The 17,681-nt window shown below is 39.7% G+C and overlaps 2 protein-coding genes across 7 annotated transcripts in view; one reads left to right on the forward strand and one right to left on the reverse strand.

The window, feature by feature from the left end:
• Window positions 1-988: 988 nt before the first annotated feature.
• HSPA5 (heat shock protein family A (Hsp70) member 5) lies at window positions 989-5,268 on the reverse strand. The gene is made up of 8 exons (XM_036913951.2): window positions 4,932-5,268; window positions 4,603-4,834; window positions 4,095-4,232; window positions 3,659-3,771; window positions 3,180-3,570; window positions 2,819-3,056; window positions 2,352-2,519; window positions 989-1,894 (listed from the first exon to the last, which is right to left on the reverse strand). The coding sequence occupies exons 1-8, from the start codon at window positions 5,051-5,053 to the stop codon at window positions 1,332-1,334; spliced, it is 1,965 nt and encodes a 654-aa protein (XP_036769846.2). The 5' UTR covers window positions 5,054-5,268; the 3' UTR covers window positions 989-1,331.
• Window positions 5,269-17,481: 12,213 nt separating this feature from the next.
• Window positions 17,482-17,681, forward strand: part of GAPVD1 (GTPase activating protein and VPS9 domains 1) — a 76,890-nt gene continuing 76,690 nt past the window's right edge. For 5 of the 6 annotated variants that reach the window (XM_036913944.2, XM_036913947.2, XM_036913948.2 and 2 more), the window contains exon 1: window positions 17,485-17,643. The gene's annotated coding sequence lies outside the window, so the exon portion shown is untranslated. Of the gene's footprint in view, window positions 17,644-17,681 lie in introns of all 6 variants that reach the window. The other variant, XM_036913950.2, reaches the window with a different exon arrangement.

The following is a 17,681-nucleotide window of genomic DNA, read 5'->3' on the forward strand; positions in this document are numbered from 1 at the left end:
TTACCAGCAATTACAACCATAATTTGTTAAGAATACTAATTACACAAAAGTTATGGAATCATAATTGCTAGGTATAAGCTGTAGGAACTGAGTGGACTTTTACAGGTTGAAATCTACCTTTATAGTAGCTGCTCCTCAGAAAGACGTACTATCAGTTGGCATTTGTTAGTGAACCACTGGGGACAGGGATGAAGCAGTCTTTCCCAACTATTATCAGACCCCACTGCATACAGCACTGTGGGTCATTTTTAATGTTTGTATTGAACTTCACCTGAAGGCCATCTGTATTATACTCCAGGCCAGTCCAGATGCTTCTGGGGCAATACCACCCACAGCAGTCTGGGCCTCAGTGTAAACGATCATGCCATGAGGTCCCAGTTCTGCCACAGTTGGCAAAGTAACCTCTCAGCCAAGTTGCTCATTTATAAACTATCCTTGGGCAGTACTGGATTCATGTTAACATCAGACAGCTGTCCTATTACAGACCATACTAATTATTTCAACAAGGTTATCCTTTCCTCAGGAAGCCAATCCAAGCAATCTTAAACCTGTCTCGACACAAATGACTGCTTTTGAGCCACAGTTGCAGTAGGGTTGAATGTTGCTTCCGGGTGACCATTCTAGGTCCTGTCCAGTACCAGAGAAATTTGAGATGGAGACTCTGACATACCTGAAAGCTCAAAACACACCTTTATATCCATAGATTGGATCCAAGTGTGTAAACAACAGTGATCTGTCAATCTATCAAATCTTAAGAGAATACAAGTAGCTATAAATCAGTAATAAAAAGCAACCAGCAGGACAAGAGGAATAGGAAATTTCAAGCATGTTCAAGAAAACTCCACTCTTGGTCATTGTAAAATGGTCCTTGCAAGCTCCCTGAAAATACTGAAAAAAAATTTCCTTACCTCAAACCCCAGCACTTACCCCAAGTGAGGCTTAAGCCTTAAAATAAATGACCTAATTAGAAGCTTGTCACAAAAATAAGACCAGTGTAAATAAACATTTATTGGTGTCACTTATGGTAGAAAAAAGTTCCTACACCAGATACACATGACCCAATTGTTAAATAACATTTCCAAGGTGAACACACACCCTAACCCAGTTTTACCCACTTTTTAAGATAGCCAATTCCTCCTCTTCTCCTACCGCAAGACATGGGAGCAACTGCTAATGAAAAGCAGTAAACAGCCACTTAGGCTATAGCATTTTCAACTCCACTCCAAGGTGAAGATTCCAATTACATTCGAGACTTAAGTTCTCTCAATTTTCTCCTAGCGAAAGTTCCTGAGTCCAGTATTTACAATATTACAGCACTAGCAGAACGGTGTCTACAACTCATCTTTGTCTGCTGCTTCCTCATCACCAGTTGGGGGAGGGCCTGCACTTCCATAGAGTTTGCTGATAATTGGCTGGACAATTTCTTCTAGTTCCTTCTTTTTAGCTTTGAAATCTTCAATGTCAGCATCTTGGTGACTTTCTAGCCATTCAATCTTTTCCTCTACGGCTTTTTCCATGGTCTCCTTATCTTCAGAAGAAAGTTTGCCTCCCAGCTTTTCTTTATCCCCAATCTGATTCTTTAGAGAATAGGCATAGCTTTCCAATTCATTTCTAGTATCAATGCGTTCCTTGAGCTTTTTGTCTTCCTCGGCAAACTTCTCAGCATCATTAACCATCCTTTCAATTTCTTCAGGTGTTAGGCGATTTTGGTCATTGGTAATGGTGATCTTATTTTTGTTGCCTGTACCTTTGTCTTCAGCCGTCACGCGAAGAATGCCATTCACATCTATCTCAAAGGTGACTTCAATCTGTGGAACCCCACGAGGAGCAGGAGGAATTCCCGTCAGATCAAAAGTTCCCAGAAGGTGATTGTCTTTCGTCAGGGGTCGTTCACCTAGAAGTTAAACACAAAAAACTTATTAGTTATTACTGACAAATACCAGTACACCTGGATCCCCACATCTCAGTCTATTAGACCCTACAGTGAGTGGCAAGGGCACTCCACTCGGTTACAAGTGGGTCAGTATTCACCTGTAAGTAGCAGCAAATAGGACTAAGAGTGAGTTAAGTCACCAACTCTAAATTGAATTTCATCTACTTTATAGCATTATGAACCCTTTTCTTGTTACTGTATTCTAAGAGCCAGCTCATAAGTTATTTTTAATGGGAAAGGGTGCTATATTAGAACTGGATTTTAGTACTGACTCCACCAAATTCAACACTAGTCAAATTAGGCACACCCATCTGAAAATAGCAGGCATCTCTTTCCTAGTCATTTCAATAGAGCATTTTAAGCAAGATATCATGCTCTTCAAAAACATACTACGGTATTAACAAATGTAAGCAATTACCTTCATAGACCTTGATTGTAACAGTTGGTTGATTATCAGAAGCTGTAGAAAAGATCTGAGACTTCTTGGTGGGCACCACAGTGTTCCTTGGAATCAGTTTGGTCATGACGCCTCCCACAGTTTCAATACCAAGTGTAAGGGGACATACATCCAGCAGTACCAGATCACCTGCAAAGGCAAGTTAACAGAAATAAGTTCAAATTCAAGAGTCCTAAGAGCACCATCACGCAGTCTCCCCCTGAACAGTGTAACTTTATCTTCTCCCTTTGGCCATTTGGTTAGGTTCTACACAAAACCATTTTCAAAGCAGAGGACCTTGAGATTGTGCCAGTCTTATTCTCACTGTCCCCTTTACTAGGTGTGTGACTTCGTTGCTCGTATTCTATTACTTTCTAAAGCAATAGCTACTGACACTCCTCCCATTCAGCTACTGAAGCACCATGGAAGATGCTGTGATGCCAGTCTACCTGTATCTTGATCACCAGAGAGAACACCAGCCTGAACAGCAGCACCATATGCTACAGCCTCATCTGGGTTTATGCCACGGGATGGCTCCTTGCCATTGAAGAACTCTTTAACCAGTTGTTGAATCTTTGGGATTCGAGTAGAGCCACCGACAAGAACAATTTCATCAATATCAGACTTCTTTAAATCAGAATCTTCCAGCACTTTCTGGACAGGCTTCATGGTAGAACGGAACAGGTCCTAGAATAAGAGAATTACTGTGATGATGCCTGTACCGCTTGATGTTGTCTACACATTAACGGTCATGAACTCAAGAGAGTCGAACTAGAGCTCACCAGCAAAGGAAAAAAACAAGGAACATACCATGTTTAGCTCTTCAAACTTGGCCCGAGTCAGGGTCTCAGAGAAGTCTTCTCCTTCATAGAAAGACTCAATCTCAATTCTTGCTTGATGTTGAGAAGACAGGGCCCGTTTGGCCTTTTCTACCTCACGCCGGAGTTTCTGCACTGCTCTGTTGTCTTTCCTAACATCTTTGCCAGTCTTCTTTTTGTAGAGCTTGATGAAGTGCTCCATGACACGCTGGTCAAAGTCTTCTCCACCCAGATGAGTATCTCCATTAGTGGCCACAACTTCAAAGACACCATTATCAATGGTTAGAAGAGACACATCGAAGGTTCCACCACCCAGATCAAACACCAGGATGTTCTTCTCCCCTTCCCTCTTGTCCAGGCCATAAGCAATAGCAGCTGCTGTACTGTTAGGAAGAAAAGAAAGAAAAAAAAGCTTAAATTTATATTTCCCTTTTTTGGCATATATACCGTATCTTTGAATTTAACACTTACGGCTCATTGATTATCCTCATAACATTCAATCCAGCAATAGTTCCAGCATCTTTGGTTGCCTGGCGTTGAGCATCATTGAAATAGGCTGGTACAGTAACTACTGCATGGGTAACCTCGAAGGATAACAAAAGTTAATTAAGTATTTTATCACATGATTTAACCCTTTAGTCAAACCATCACTTTAATTTCTAAACCAGTTTCTTTGTAAGATGGATGTAGTACATGTAATTTTATATCCATGGATTCAAGAGCATTCAGTGAAAACACATAAAAAGTCCCTAGTATTTTGTTTGCCCTACAGTAAAGCATGCAAGTTAACTAAAACTCATATTCATGGATGTCATACTGATTTAAATTATTAAAACAATAAAAGCATCTTAACAACACAATCAAGAACAGTAATAAAATTACTTAACATTGTTCCAGAAATACATACTTTCTTTCCCAAATAAGCCTCAGCAGTTTCCTTCATTTTAGTGAGAACCATGGCAGAAATTTCTTCAGGAGCAAATGTCTTTGTTTGCCCACCTCCAATATCAACTTGGATATATGGTTTAGTTTTCTTTTCAACAACCTATTTATAAAATGATTATTATTTTCAGACACAGAAATACTAACATTTCAAACATTTTTTTTTGACATTTCAAGCTTTGTCTGGGACCCACTTCCTCCCCTATAGCTTGTCTTTTGGTCTCTCAAAGCAGAAACAGAAATACTTAACAGTAGAGGTGCCTTATAAAAACAAGCCTCTTCAGTTTTAGTTGGCCTCTTAATCCTAAACTACCGTTGGCAAAGTTCAGGATTACCAACTTTAGTTTTGTAACATACACCACATCCATATTCTTTTTAGTCGCCTCAACATTTTTTCATTAACTTCTTAACTACTCCCCACCACCACCACCTGCACCCAACTTTCTATCCAGGTGAGAAAAACCCGTTCGAACCTTGAAAGGCAAGAACTTGATGTCCTGCTGCACAGATGGGTCGTTCCAAGTGCGGCCGATGAGACGCTTGGCGTCGAAGACAGTGTTCTCAGGGTTGGAGGTGAGCTGGTTCTTGGCTGCATCGCCGATCAGTCGCTCGCCTTCAGGGGTGAAGGCCACGTACGACGGCGTGATGCGGTTGCCCTGGTCGTTGGCGATGATCTCCACGCGGCCGTTCTTGAACACCCCGACGCTGGCGGAAAAACCGAACGGAAGGAATCAGCACCACGACTGTCACAGCAGCCCGGGAGGCCACACCCCAGTCGCCCCTTCCCACAAACCCCACTTACCAAGAGTAGGTAGTTCCCAGGTCGATACCGACCACGGTGCCCACGTCCTCCTTCTTGTCGTCGTCCTCCGCCCGCGCCGCGCCGAGCAGCAGCAGCACCGCAGCCACCAGGGAGAGCTTCATCTTCCGCAGCCGTCGGCCAGCGGTTGGCACGCAGGCAGGACGCCACAGGCAATCCAGTCACAGGCCGCAGACGGGAGCGCACCGAGGGTACCGACCGGAGGGCGACAGGCCCGCAGTCAGGAGCAGCAGAGGACAGGCGAAGAGCAGGTCCGGAAAAGCAGGCCGCGGCGCTTACCTCCCCACTCACTGAACCCAACTCTACTAACCCTGTGATGTCTCGGTTAGCCTCGACCGCGCCGTCGCCGAGTCCTCTTTTATACCTTCCCCCAACCCGGTCGTGGAGGCCGCCGATTGGCGAAGGCGCAGCTCGTTGGAGGCCACTGATTGGTCCCGGCCACCAAGCTGGCCGCAGCCGATTCGAAGTGGCTTGCTCCGCAACTGACATCACCTCTACACCCACCTCCGGGCCGACTCATTGGCTGCTGGAAGTGCCCACTAGCCACCAATGGGAGGTAACATCCGCCCTGTGTGCTGTCTCCATTGGTTCAGCAGCTGCCTGTCTTTCGAGCAACCTTTCATCCGAAGGCCGCTTCCGCCGGCAGCTGCTGCGGTTCCGTTTTCACGCTGGGGCCTGAGGGGTCGCTATCTATCCGGCGTACCTGACTCCGTCGAGGCGGCGGGATTTGAGTCCTTTGCTTCTCCCCACTGCCGGTCCGCCCATCCTCCGTCCTTCATCCCGGAGCGGGAAGCGGCTGTTCCTCCTCCCGACTTCCATCCTATTCCAGGCAGACAGGCTTCAGCATAGATGCAGGGATCACCTCAGAACAAATTTCTCTGCCCTTAATAGGCACTCCGGGTAGTAGGCTCTCCGAGCTTCGGGGTCTTTTTTTGCTCTCCGTTCCGCAGCCCTCGAACTGGGGCCTGGTCTGGGCACTGCCCGGCCACCGATGAGTGGCTCCCCCTAGCCAGTTCTGTCGCCCTTATTCTCCCTGCCCAGCCACCAGGCTTCTCCACCTTGTCCTGCCCCACGGTAAGTCACAGGACAGGCCTGGCCAACGTAATTGCCCCCTAGCCCTGGATACCCGTCCCCACCGTGGCAGCTCTCTCCTGAAGAGCTTAGTAATGCCATCGCAACCGCTCTGTGATGTTTCATTTTTCTAGCTTGCCACCCTTAGCTTCCCCTCCTCTGCCCATCATTTACCTTTACAAGGTCTTCCTCATTCCTCATCCTTTATCCTTAATACCTTTCACCTTCGCTTTTCCTGGAGAACATCTGATTGTGCTTAAATGCATTTGATACACAAAGACGTCTTGATGCCTTACTCTTGTATAAATGGCATCCTCTAATGAAAAATAATAGCGGCTAGTATTTACTTCATGCTCACTATACGCCTAGCGTTGTTCTGTGTTTCCCGTGTCATTCGGTCCTTGCAGTTCCCATTTTCCAGATGAGAAAATTGAGACTGAAAGAGATCAATAACTAGCTTAAAGTCATAGAGCTGGTGAGTGATAGAGTTAGGATTGATACCCAAGTCAGCTTAACTCCATAGCCAATGGGCTTTACTTTTTTTTTTTAATTTTTTAAATTTTGGTATCATTAATCTACAATTACATGAGGACCATTATGTTAACTAGGTTCCCCCCTTCACCAAGTCCCCCCCCACAACCTCCGTTACAGTCACTGTCCATCAGCGTAGTAAGATGCTATAGATTCACTACTTGTCTTCTCTGTGTTGCACAGTCCTCCCTGTGCCTCCCCCCACATTATACATGCTAAGGGCTTAACTTTTTTTAAACATTGATTCAACAAATATTTTTGGAGGATTCTACCATGGACAGGTCAAAGGCCTGATGCAAAATACATTGAAATGCTTACAGAAAAGGCTGAAGACTTAAGTATTTTTCCCAGTACATGTATTTTTGAGATTAGTGGGTATGTGCAATACTGTGACCAAATAGCACTGAAACATCTTGAAGTTCACTAAGATGCTAAGCCTAGGAGTCAGTACTCAAGAATTTAGTGCTTTTCTCCCTTAGTGCTCTTCAAAGGTTATGCTGGTGACTCAGAGTTGACTCCATTCTTACTGTAGAAGTTGCATCGTCTATCTCTTTCAACCGGGCTTGTAATACTGCTGTAACACTGACCCTTCTTCAGGTTACATCAGTTCATTATCACTGTAGAAATCACCATTTGGCCACATTATACCCTCATCATTTCAAGCAAATTTTCTGTATATATCACAGTCTGTTTTCACCCAAAATTTTAGGCTCAATTTCAGTCTGAAAAACCTCAATTTCAGACTCAACCCTTGAGTGCTGGAGTAACCTTTTGCAACTCTCCTTTATCTGAGATTTCTTAGAAAAGTGGTATCTAGCTAACTTCCAAAGGGAACTGAGTAGTGGTTTTAGTATCTTTTAAAAACCAAGTATATTAGGTACTTATAGTAGTATACCTGTTCCAAAGTGGGATCGTTTACGCATTGAATAGGAAAGTGCATAGATGAATCTAGCTTGCTGAATGTTAAATGCTAGTATTAGTGCCAAATTAATCAATATTGAACTTAGTGCTAGACTTTTGCTAAATGCTTTATGTGCATTATCTCTTTTAATCCTTAGGTGATTTTTTTACCCCTGTTTTAGAGTTAAGGAATCTGAAGCCCCAAGACGTAAGAAAACTTGCCCAGGAGATCACACAGCTGAGAAGATATGGAGCCAGGATTTGAGCCATCTCAGTTTGATTTTTAATTTCTGTAGTCTAGGTTGTCAAACTTATATTGTGTTTTAGGATATAGAGTAGTTGCATAGTTTGTAAATATTTTGGTAATGAGTGCTAGAGAGATGTAGATTTTATCCAGTAATTTAAACCAGCTCCTTTCACTTGTGCTCCTACATTTAAGAAAATCGATTTCTATTTCCCATCTGATCTCAGAAAGCTAAGCAAAGTTAGGACTGACTAGGACTGGGTATCATTTAGCTCCTAAATCTTCCTTTCTGAAAGGAAATTAAGGGTATAGAGTTGGAAGGAAAAGACTAAGACCTATGTAATTGACAAATGTTGAGACCCTGATAAATGACCATTTTCTACATGCTTTGTTGAAGAGAATACTCAGTTAAGAGAGAGGGCACATCACCTTGGACAAACCAGCCTCTTAGAACCTCAGTTTCTTCATTTTTTGGATGTCAGGGATCTCTGTCTTGCCTGTCTTAGTGGCTTGTTCCAGGTATCAGATGAGATACTGTATGTGAAAGTATTTGGAGTGTTGTAGAAGAGTGGTAATGCTATTAATCATGTTAATACATTATCACAAGAAAAAATGGAGGCTTTTCAAGAAAACTACCTCTTAAGGGTCAACAATTTTCAAAATTTCTTTCAATGGGAAATAGTAAACTTGGTGATTATGTTGAATTTGACAGAGACTTTGGAAATACTTTAAAAAGTACTACATCTAATTACTCTCATACTGGCCACATAGATCTTTTTTTATTAAGGGACTGGGAATAATTCCACAAACTTCATTAAACAACTTGGGAGTAAAACAGAAGTATCTCTAACATGAGCTGGGAGTAATACAAGGTATAAATCTTGTAGTGTTTTTTATTTTTTTATTTGGTATCATTAATATACAATTACATAAGCAACATTGTGGTTACTAAATTCCCCTCATTGTCAAGTCCCCATCACATACCCTGCTACGGTCACTGTCCATCAGCATAGTAAGATGTTACAGAGTCACTACTTGTCTTCTCTGTGCTATACTGCCTTCCCTGTGCCCCTACATTATGTGTGCTAATCATAATGCCCCTTTTTCCCCTTATCCCTCCCTTCCCACTCACCCTCCCCAGTCCCTTTCCCTTTGGAAACTGTTAGTCCATTCTTGGGTTCTGTGAGTCTGATGCTGTTTTGTTCCTTCAGTTTTTGCTTTGTTCTTATGCTCCACAGGTGAGTGAAATCATTTGGTACTTGTCTTTCTCTACCTGGCTTATTTCACTGAACATAATACCCTCTAGCTCCATCCATGTTGTTGCAAATGGTAGAATCTGTTTTCTTCTTATGGCTGAATGATACTCCATTGTGTATATGTACCACATCTTCTTTATCCATTCATCTACCGATGGACACTTAGGTTGCTTCCATTTCTTGGCTATTGTAAATAGTGCTGTGATAAACATAGGGGTACATATGTCTTTTTCAAACTGGGCTGCTGCATTCTTAGGGTAAATTCCTAGGAGTGGAATTTCTGGGTCAATTGATATTTCTATTTTTAGTGTTTTGAGGGATGTCCATACTGCTTTCCACAATGGTTGAACTAGTTTACATTCCCACCAGCAGTGTAGGAGGGTTCCCCTTTCTTTGCATCCTTGCCAGCATTTGTTGTTCGTATTCTTTTCTATGTTGGCCATCCTAACCTGTGAGGTAATATCTCATTGTGGTTTTAATTTGCATTTCCCTGATAATTAGCAATGTGGAGCTTCTTTTCATGTGCCTGTTGGCCATCTGAATTTCTTCTTTGGAGAAGTGTCTGTTCATATCCTCTGCTCATTTTTTAATAGGGTTATTTGCTTTTTGAGTGTTGAGGCATCTAGGTTCTTTTTGGGTGTTGAGGTGTGTGAGTTCTTTATATATTTTGGATGTTAACCCCTTGTTAGATATGTCATTTACAAATATATTCTCCCATACTGTAGGATGCCTTTTTGTTCTATTGATGGTGTCCTTTGCTGTACAGAAGCTTTTTAGCATGACGTAATCCCATTTGTTCAGCTTTTATTTTATTTCCCTTGCCCGAGGAGATGTGTTCAGGAAGAAGTTTCTCATGTTTATATTCAAGAAGTTTTTGCCTATGTTTTCTTCTAAGAGTTTTATGGTTTCATGACTTATATTCAGGTCTTTGATCCATTTTGAGTTTACTTCTGTGGATGGGGTTAGACAATCCAGTGTCATTCTCTTGTATGTAGCTGTCCAGTTTTGCCAACACCAGCTGTTGAAGAGGCTGTCATTTCCCCCATTGTATATCCATGGCTCCTTTATCATATATTAATTGACCATATATGGTTGAGTTTATATCTGGGCTCTGTAGTCTATTCCATTGGTCTATTGTTCTGTTCTTGTGCCAGTACCAAGTTGTCTTGATTACTGTGGCTTTGTAGTAAAGCTTGAAGTCGGGGAGGGTAATCCCCCCAGCTTTAATCTTCCTTCTCAGGATTGCTTTGGCTATTTGGTGTCTTTTATGGTTTCATATGAGTTTTAGAACTATTTGCTCTAGTTCGTTGAAGAATGCTGTTGGTATTTTGCTAAGGATTGCATTGAATCTGTAGATGGCTTTAGGCAGGATGGCCATTTTGACAATATTAATTCTTATCCATGAGCACAGGATGTGTTTCCATTTTTTGGTATCTTTAATTTCTCTCATGAGAGTCTTGTAGTTTTCAGGGTATAGGTCTTTCACTTCCTTGGTTAGATTTATTCCTAGGTATTTTATTCTTTTTGATGCAATTGTGAATGGAATTGTTTTCCTGATTTCTCTTTCTGCTAGTTCATTGTTAGTGTATAGGAATGCAACAGATTTCTGTGTATTAATTTTGTACCTTGCAACTTTGCTGAATTCTGATATTAGATGTAGTGGTTTGGGAGTGGATTCTTTAGGGTTTTTTATGTACAATATCATGTCATCTTCAAACAGGGGCAGTTTAACTTCTTGCATGTAGTGTTTTTTTTTGTACTTTTGAAAGTGCAGTGTGCTATGCAGTAAGTTTCCTTCTTTGTCTTCCCTTTTTAAAGTGAATTTTATAGTTAATAGAGAACCTTCTCTAAAAAATAAATAGACCCACAAATATAGACAACAACTGTTGGTTACTATAGGGTGTGGGGATGGGTAAAATAGGTGTAGGCAATAAAGAGCACAGAATTTCAATTACATAAATTAGTTATAGGGATGAGAGTACAGCATAGAGAACATAGTCACTGATAATATAATAGTATCTTTCTGTGTTGACAGTAACTACACTAATTGGGGTGAACATTTAATGATGTACATAACTTTCTAATCACTGTTGTATAATTGAAACCAATATAATACTGTTTATCAACTACAATACAAAAAACTAAAAAAAGAAGAAAAGAGAGAAAATTCTCTTTCCCCCACACACAAATGGAAAGTAACAACTAGTGCATTTTCTATTCTTCAAATATATTTTTTTGATGGAAGACATTTAGGAGAGCATGCTGTGTCAGATAGTGTGATAGAAGACCAAGTTGTTAGGAAGCATACAAACTATATGAATTCCAGTTCTATCAACTAGCTGTGATTTAGGATAAGTCACTTAATCTCTCTGAGGCTCTGTTTACTAGTAGTCTGTAAAATGGATATAATTCTGACTCTTCACAAGGCTGTCATGATTTATTTGAATAATTTTAATTTTATACATAAAATGCTAGTTTTAATTTTTCTTCTGTGTGAAATTTTCCTTTGAAGTAAAATAAGCTGAATATAAAGAGGTACTCCTATAGAATTTGACTGATGGTATTTGACACATATCTTAGATTTCTAAATTTTTAAAACTGAAAATATATACACATAAAATTCAAAGGGTACAGTATACAATGAAAATAAGTCTGACTGCCACCCAGTCCCCAGTCCTGTTCCCCTACCCTGGTAAAGGTAACTACTGTTATTACTTTCTTCTATAGCCTAGAAATGTTTTATGCATGTACAGTGTGTGTGTGTATGTATGTGTGTGTGTATATATCCCTGTCTGAAGTCTAGTAATGGAGCATACTATACACATGGTTCTGCTCCTTTATTTCTAATATAGTTACCTGTATTTCTTAGCGATTGTCACAAATCAGCTGCCTTTTTTAAAATGCCGTGTCAATAATAGCTACCCTTAATTGAGTATCTACTATGTGCTGGATGTTTTTTGTATTTTAAAATGTTTTATTATAAATTACAGTGTGAATACAGAAAATACATAAAATGCAAATATACAGTTTAGTGAATAACTATAAAGTGAGTGCCCGGGTAGTTGATATCCAGGTCAAGAAGTAGAGTGTTGTCAGCATGCGGAAGTTCTCATTTTCCCCTCTAACTGATCACAATCTCCTCCTCCATAAAAACATCATTATTATTATAATCTAGAATTTTAAATATACTCTGTCAAATGTCATAATTTAGTTTTTCCTGTTTTTTTAGTTCATGTAAATGGAATCACAGTGTCTGGCTTCTTTCACTCAACATTGTTTTTAAGTTTTATCCTTACTCTTGTGTAGCGCTAATTCATTCATTTTCACTTCTGTATAGTATTCCAATGCATCACAATTTATGTTGTATTTAGATGTTGGCTATTATGAACAATGCTACTATGAACATTCTTCTATATGTTTCTTGGTTCACACGTGCATAAATTTCTCTAGGGTGTATGACCAGGATTAGAATTTATGGATTAAAGAGTTTAAAATTTTCAACTTAAGTAAATAATGGCAAATCGCTTTCTAAAGTGGTTGTACAAATGTCCACTCTCACCAGAAGTGTATGAGAGTTCCAGGTGTTCACATCATTGTCAACACTTGATACAAACTTTCTATTTGACATTCTGGGGCATGTGTACTGTCATCTCATTGTGGTTTTGTCATTTTCCTGATCACAAATGAAGTTGTGTATTTTTTCATATTTGTATTGGTCATTTTGATTTCTTATTTACTGAAGCAACCCATTTATCTATTGAGTTTCTTATTTTGTAATAATAATTTATATTCTAGATATTAGTCAGTTTTTCAGTTATATGTGTTGTGTATCTTTTCCCACTCTGTGGCATGTTTTTTTATTCCCCTGCTGATGTTTTTAAAAAACTTTTAATTTTGAAAGCAGTAACTCACAGAAAGTTGCAAAAATAGTAGAATCCCAGGTACCTTCACTCAGCTCACTCTAATGTTAACATCTTACATAGCTGGAAAAACTAGGAAATTGACCTTGGAATATTACTTTTAACTAGACAACACATTTTACTCAGTTTTCTACCATTTTTTAAAGCCTGCATTTGTGTGTGTGTTTGTATACAGTTCTGTACAGTTTCATTTTTTGTAGAGATTCATGTAACCGTCACCAAAATCAAGCTATAGGACTTAATACTGAGGTTTTTTTTGATGAACAGATATTTTGACCAACAGAAAACTTAGCAATTTTTCCCTTTATGGTTGTGCTTTTCATGACTTGTTTACATACCCTTCTCAATTTTCTACTAAAAATTTATTTCTTTTTTACCTGTCTCTTTTAGATCTATATAGTTTACCTGAAATTGACTTTGTATACCTATGAGTTGTATATAGTGAGTAAAATTAATTTTTTTCCAAATGAATAGTGAATTGTCCCAGCACAATTTTTCATATTAGTAAGTGTGTTAGCCTCTGTCTTAATTACTATAGCTATATAATAACTCTTCTTATCCAGTAGAACAAGTCCTTCTGCATTCCTCTTCTTCAGGACTCTCTTTGGCTATTCTTAGCACTTTGTATTTCTATACAAATTTTAGAATTAGCTTGTCAAGTTTGGAAAACTAATCTGTTTTATATTGTTAAAGTAGGCTACTCAACAGTATGATAGTACTATATCTTTTTAAAATTAGCTTTACAAAGTATTAAATTTCTATTTAATTTTTAAATATTCTTCAATTTAAAAAATATACACAAATTTAGCATTTAAAAAGTTACCAGGAATAATTTCCATTTTGAAATGACAAATTATGATACATCAGCATGATGAGATATTATGTAACCATTAAAACTGGTGATATCTCTGCTTTTCAAAGAGTGAATTGTGTTACATTTTTGTCTGCATTTGCTTATTATTTAAAAAAAATCTATTTGTCTATCAGGAAGTTACTAAGCTTGAAAAACTTTAGGAATTTAAAACTAAAAGTTATACAAGAGAACAAAAAAGCTTGTCAGTGAAAGATATGTAAGATATAATTACATTAAGGGTCTTTCATACATTATAATTAGTCATAGGTTAAATTCAAATACAGGCAATTTACAAAAGTTTTATGTTGTATTAACAGCACCTGTCAGTCTGGAGATCCCTGGTTCTGGTAGAAAAATAAGGTTTATGGTAGATTTCATGCTGTGTAAGTGTGAGTTGCACAATTTATGACCCTGTTCTACAGATGACACTCTCATTTTCAATATTCTGAAGTTTTAGACTTTTATTTGTTGTCCTCAATTTAGCCAATAATTTAAAATTCCTTGGCAAATGTTACAAAACCATACAACTGAATACATTGCTGGGGCCTTGGAGGGGCCCTAAATCATGAGCTCCATCAGCTTCATTAGTATATTGACCTCTGAGTACTCCTATTTATGAGCCTACCAGTGGGGGCCAGTGCAGGACAACCAAGGGCCCAGAACATGGAGTAGGGCTATACCTGGAGTCCTGTCCTTTACTTTCAGCTGGACTGTTCTAAAGTGCAGAAAGGATTTTATGAAGGAATCCTTTCTGCCATGGTGTATAGGACAGCTTCCATCATGTCTTTCCAGATTTTTTCATTTACAGATTCCCAGAGCTTTAGAAATTTTTCCCATTAAAAATTAACATAGTTAATTCACACATATTTTTTTTTGTTGAAAGTATAAGTCAACCTAAATGTCTATCAATAGGGAATGCTAAATAAGGTATGGTAGGTTATTCTGTGGAAATATTGTGCAAAGTTTCAAAACAATGAAGTAGATTTTTATGTATTGATACGGAAAGATGCCCAGGATTTATTATTTAAAAAGCAAGTTACAGAACACAGAAGTGTGTGTACAATGTGATCCTATTCGTGTTAAACATCTTTCACCACTAAGTTTGGACAGATTGCCATCAAATTAACAAGAATGGCTCCCTTTGGGCAGAATTGGATGGGAATCCAGAAGAACTTTTGACTTATTTTGTACATTTTTAAAGAACAAAAATGAATTCCTGTATTATTTTTTGATGGAAAATAAATTTCAGAAAAGAAATGTAGCAAATGAAAAATGGCCAAGTTAGCCATTAGCATTGAGTGTTTGTTTGCCTGCTGTTTGAGTTTGAGCTGTGTCACAGTATAACAGCTTATATTTGTGCTTTGCTTTATGGTAAGCATAAATAGATATGCTTTATGTGTTTTGCTTTATTATTTCACAATAAAACTATGAATTTTCTGCTGTATTGATTTCTATTCATGTTATTGCTGTATTTACCTATCACCTACTTTATGTTTTAATTGATTCAGGTGAGACACTAAGATTAATCTTTCTACAGGCTGTGTCTTTCCACAGCCAAGTGTGTACTGCCACTTCAAAGTAATTTATTTCCCATGCTGTGTGCCAAATTGATAAAATCATGTCATTTGATAAAATCATGTCATAAGTGAAGTCCTTGTTTTTTCCCTTCTCACCTTGCTCTACCTCTTCTTAGTTTTACTTCTTTCTGGATTTGGCCCTGTTTTTCTTTCAGGTATGACTTCTCTGATTATGTACAAGTAACTTCGTATCGCTGTATGTCAGGGAATGCTGAGTCGTGTAGTGGAAAGAAAAGGGCTTTGGGCAGGGTTCTGTTTATTCATCCTGTTCATTAAAAAAACAAACTAAAAAAATTTTGCATTACATTCTAGGCAGTATGCCAGGTTCCAGAGAGATGATGGTGAATAAGATGGGTTTCCTGCCCTCAGGGAGTACTACTTACCAAGTTTGAGCATCTTTCCACCTGTGGAGTTCACTTTCCTATGAGTAAAAGGGGTTTGAGAATAATACCTACTCCAGTATTTAGCAAGAATTACTCTTGTAGTGATCCATTATTCTAATGTATGGGTGTGTTCCTTGGGTGTGCTGGGTGGAAAAAAAGATTGAAAACTGCTCATACAGTTCAAGCTGTTCATCTATAGGTGTCAGAGTAGAGCTCAGAACAATTACCATCCCAGTGCTCTTTTTAGAACGTGTCACAGTGCAGTTTCTTCACCACCCTCAAAAATATGTTGTAACTGTTGGGATCCTTTCCTTCCCCTCCTCCCTGGTCCATGTGCTCCAGCATATCTAGAATACTCAGAGTCAAGTGACAGCAAACTGTGATTGTGTTCATTTACTCATTCATTTTGCTCAGGCTGGGTTCTTAACAATCCTCATATACCATTTCCCTTCTCGAAACCCAGCTATCTAGTAACTCCCATGTGTCATCTCTTTCTTAAGGTCATGGCCCCTCCACTTGATGAAGCCTTCCTCTGGGAGTCTCATAGCACTTTATACCTTATCTTTTCGTTATTATCCTTAGTCTGTGTGAGTTATCCTTTCACTCTAGATTTTAAATCATATCCTGTTGCTTTTTAAAATTCCCCTTCTGCTTTTGGACAATTCTTTATAACAGAGCTGATAAATAATCTTTGAATTGAATTCTTTAATCAGTTGAATGGCAATATGATGGCAACAATACCTGAACAGTTTACCATAGAATGCTATCATGGTAATAAAATGAGGCAATAAATATGAAGAAAATTTTGACAAGTTTTAGAGGTAATACATCAAGGAGGATGATTAAATGGAAAGCAATCTCGGAGCTGATTCACATTTGAAATAGTTGAAAAACTGATTATTACTTTTCTTCTTTTTTTCTCCTGAAGACTCCCAGAGCTGGAGGATATAATTATTGTTTTCAATATTTTGAAAGGCTGTCAAGTGGAAAACATTCCATTTTGCTCCAGGAGGCATAACTACCGGCAATGGAAGAAAAAGGGAAGCAAATTTCAGTTCAACAGGAGGCGGGACTTTCTAACATTTAGAGCTGTCCAACAATGGTGTAGGCTGCCTTCCTTAAGATAGTGAGCTCCCAGAAATTCGAACTGCTGAAATAGAGGTTGGATGACCGTCTGACTGGAATGTACAGGAGGGAATTCCTTCCCCCGGGAGGAGTTGGTCAAATGACCTTTAAGGTGTCTTCCGAGTCTAAGGTTTCTGTGACTGTTCAGCTCGGTTAATTTGATATTTGAATATACCTAAATTGGTTTTGTAAAAAAAAATTTTTTTATTAGATAAATGGTTAATCAACTTAAACCGCATGGTCAAGTTTACAATATGTAAATTTTGGTTAAATGAGGAGTGGAAAATCAGGTTCAAAACTGATAATCCAGATACCAACAACAGTTAGCGACACTTAACATCGAGGGAGAGGAGAGGTGTGTGTATGTGTGTGTGAGCTTCCAACGATGTGTCCTGGGCAAGTGACAGTTGTTAAGGACGGCGTAAAAGCTCTGACTTGTCATACTTCACACATACTTGCTCAGGCGATTTTTCACATCCAGCAGTATCATGCGCGGAAGCAAGGGCCTGCGAGTCTGGTTTTCACCAGGTTACCGGAAGACGCTTCGCGGTACCCGCGTCGCTCGCCACCACTCAAGCGGGTAGCGAACCCGGATGACTAAAGCAGAAGGGGAACCAGCAGCCGGCCCGCCGCCCGGACCACCAGTCCCAGGGGCCCCCGCGGCACTGCGCACGCGCGATGGCGTAGCGGCAGCGCCGCCGCAGGACGCAGGGAAGCCAACTAGCGAGTGGCGGCGACGGTAGTGGCGGTGGCAGTTTGCGGCGAGGGCGACGGCTCTGAGGCCGAGCGACGGCCTAGCGGAGACCGCGGTGCCCACTTCCGCGTGATCTCTTGGTGAGTACGCGTTTCGAGTTCACCCGCGCAGAGTACGC

Source organism: Manis pentadactyla, chromosome 3 (genome assembly GCF_030020395.1).
Source record: "Manis pentadactyla isolate mManPen7 chromosome 3, mManPen7.hap1, whole genome shotgun sequence".
Taxonomy (NCBI): domain Eukaryota; kingdom Metazoa; phylum Chordata; class Mammalia; order Pholidota; family Manidae; genus Manis; species Manis pentadactyla.

Coding starts and splice junctions, on each gene's coding strand:
- HSPA5 (XM_036913951.2), bottom strand. CDS start 5,053: ATGAAGCTCTCCCTGGTGGCTGCGGTGCTGCTGCTGCTCGGCGCGGCG. Junction 2,520..2,818: donor CTCTGGTGATCAAGATACAG/GTAGACTGGCAT, acceptor TTGCCTTTGCAG/GTGATCTGGTACTGCTGGAT. Junction 1,895..2,351: donor TACAATCAAGGTCTATGAAG/GTAATTGCTTAC, acceptor TTTAACTTCTAG/GTGAACGACCCCTGACGAAA.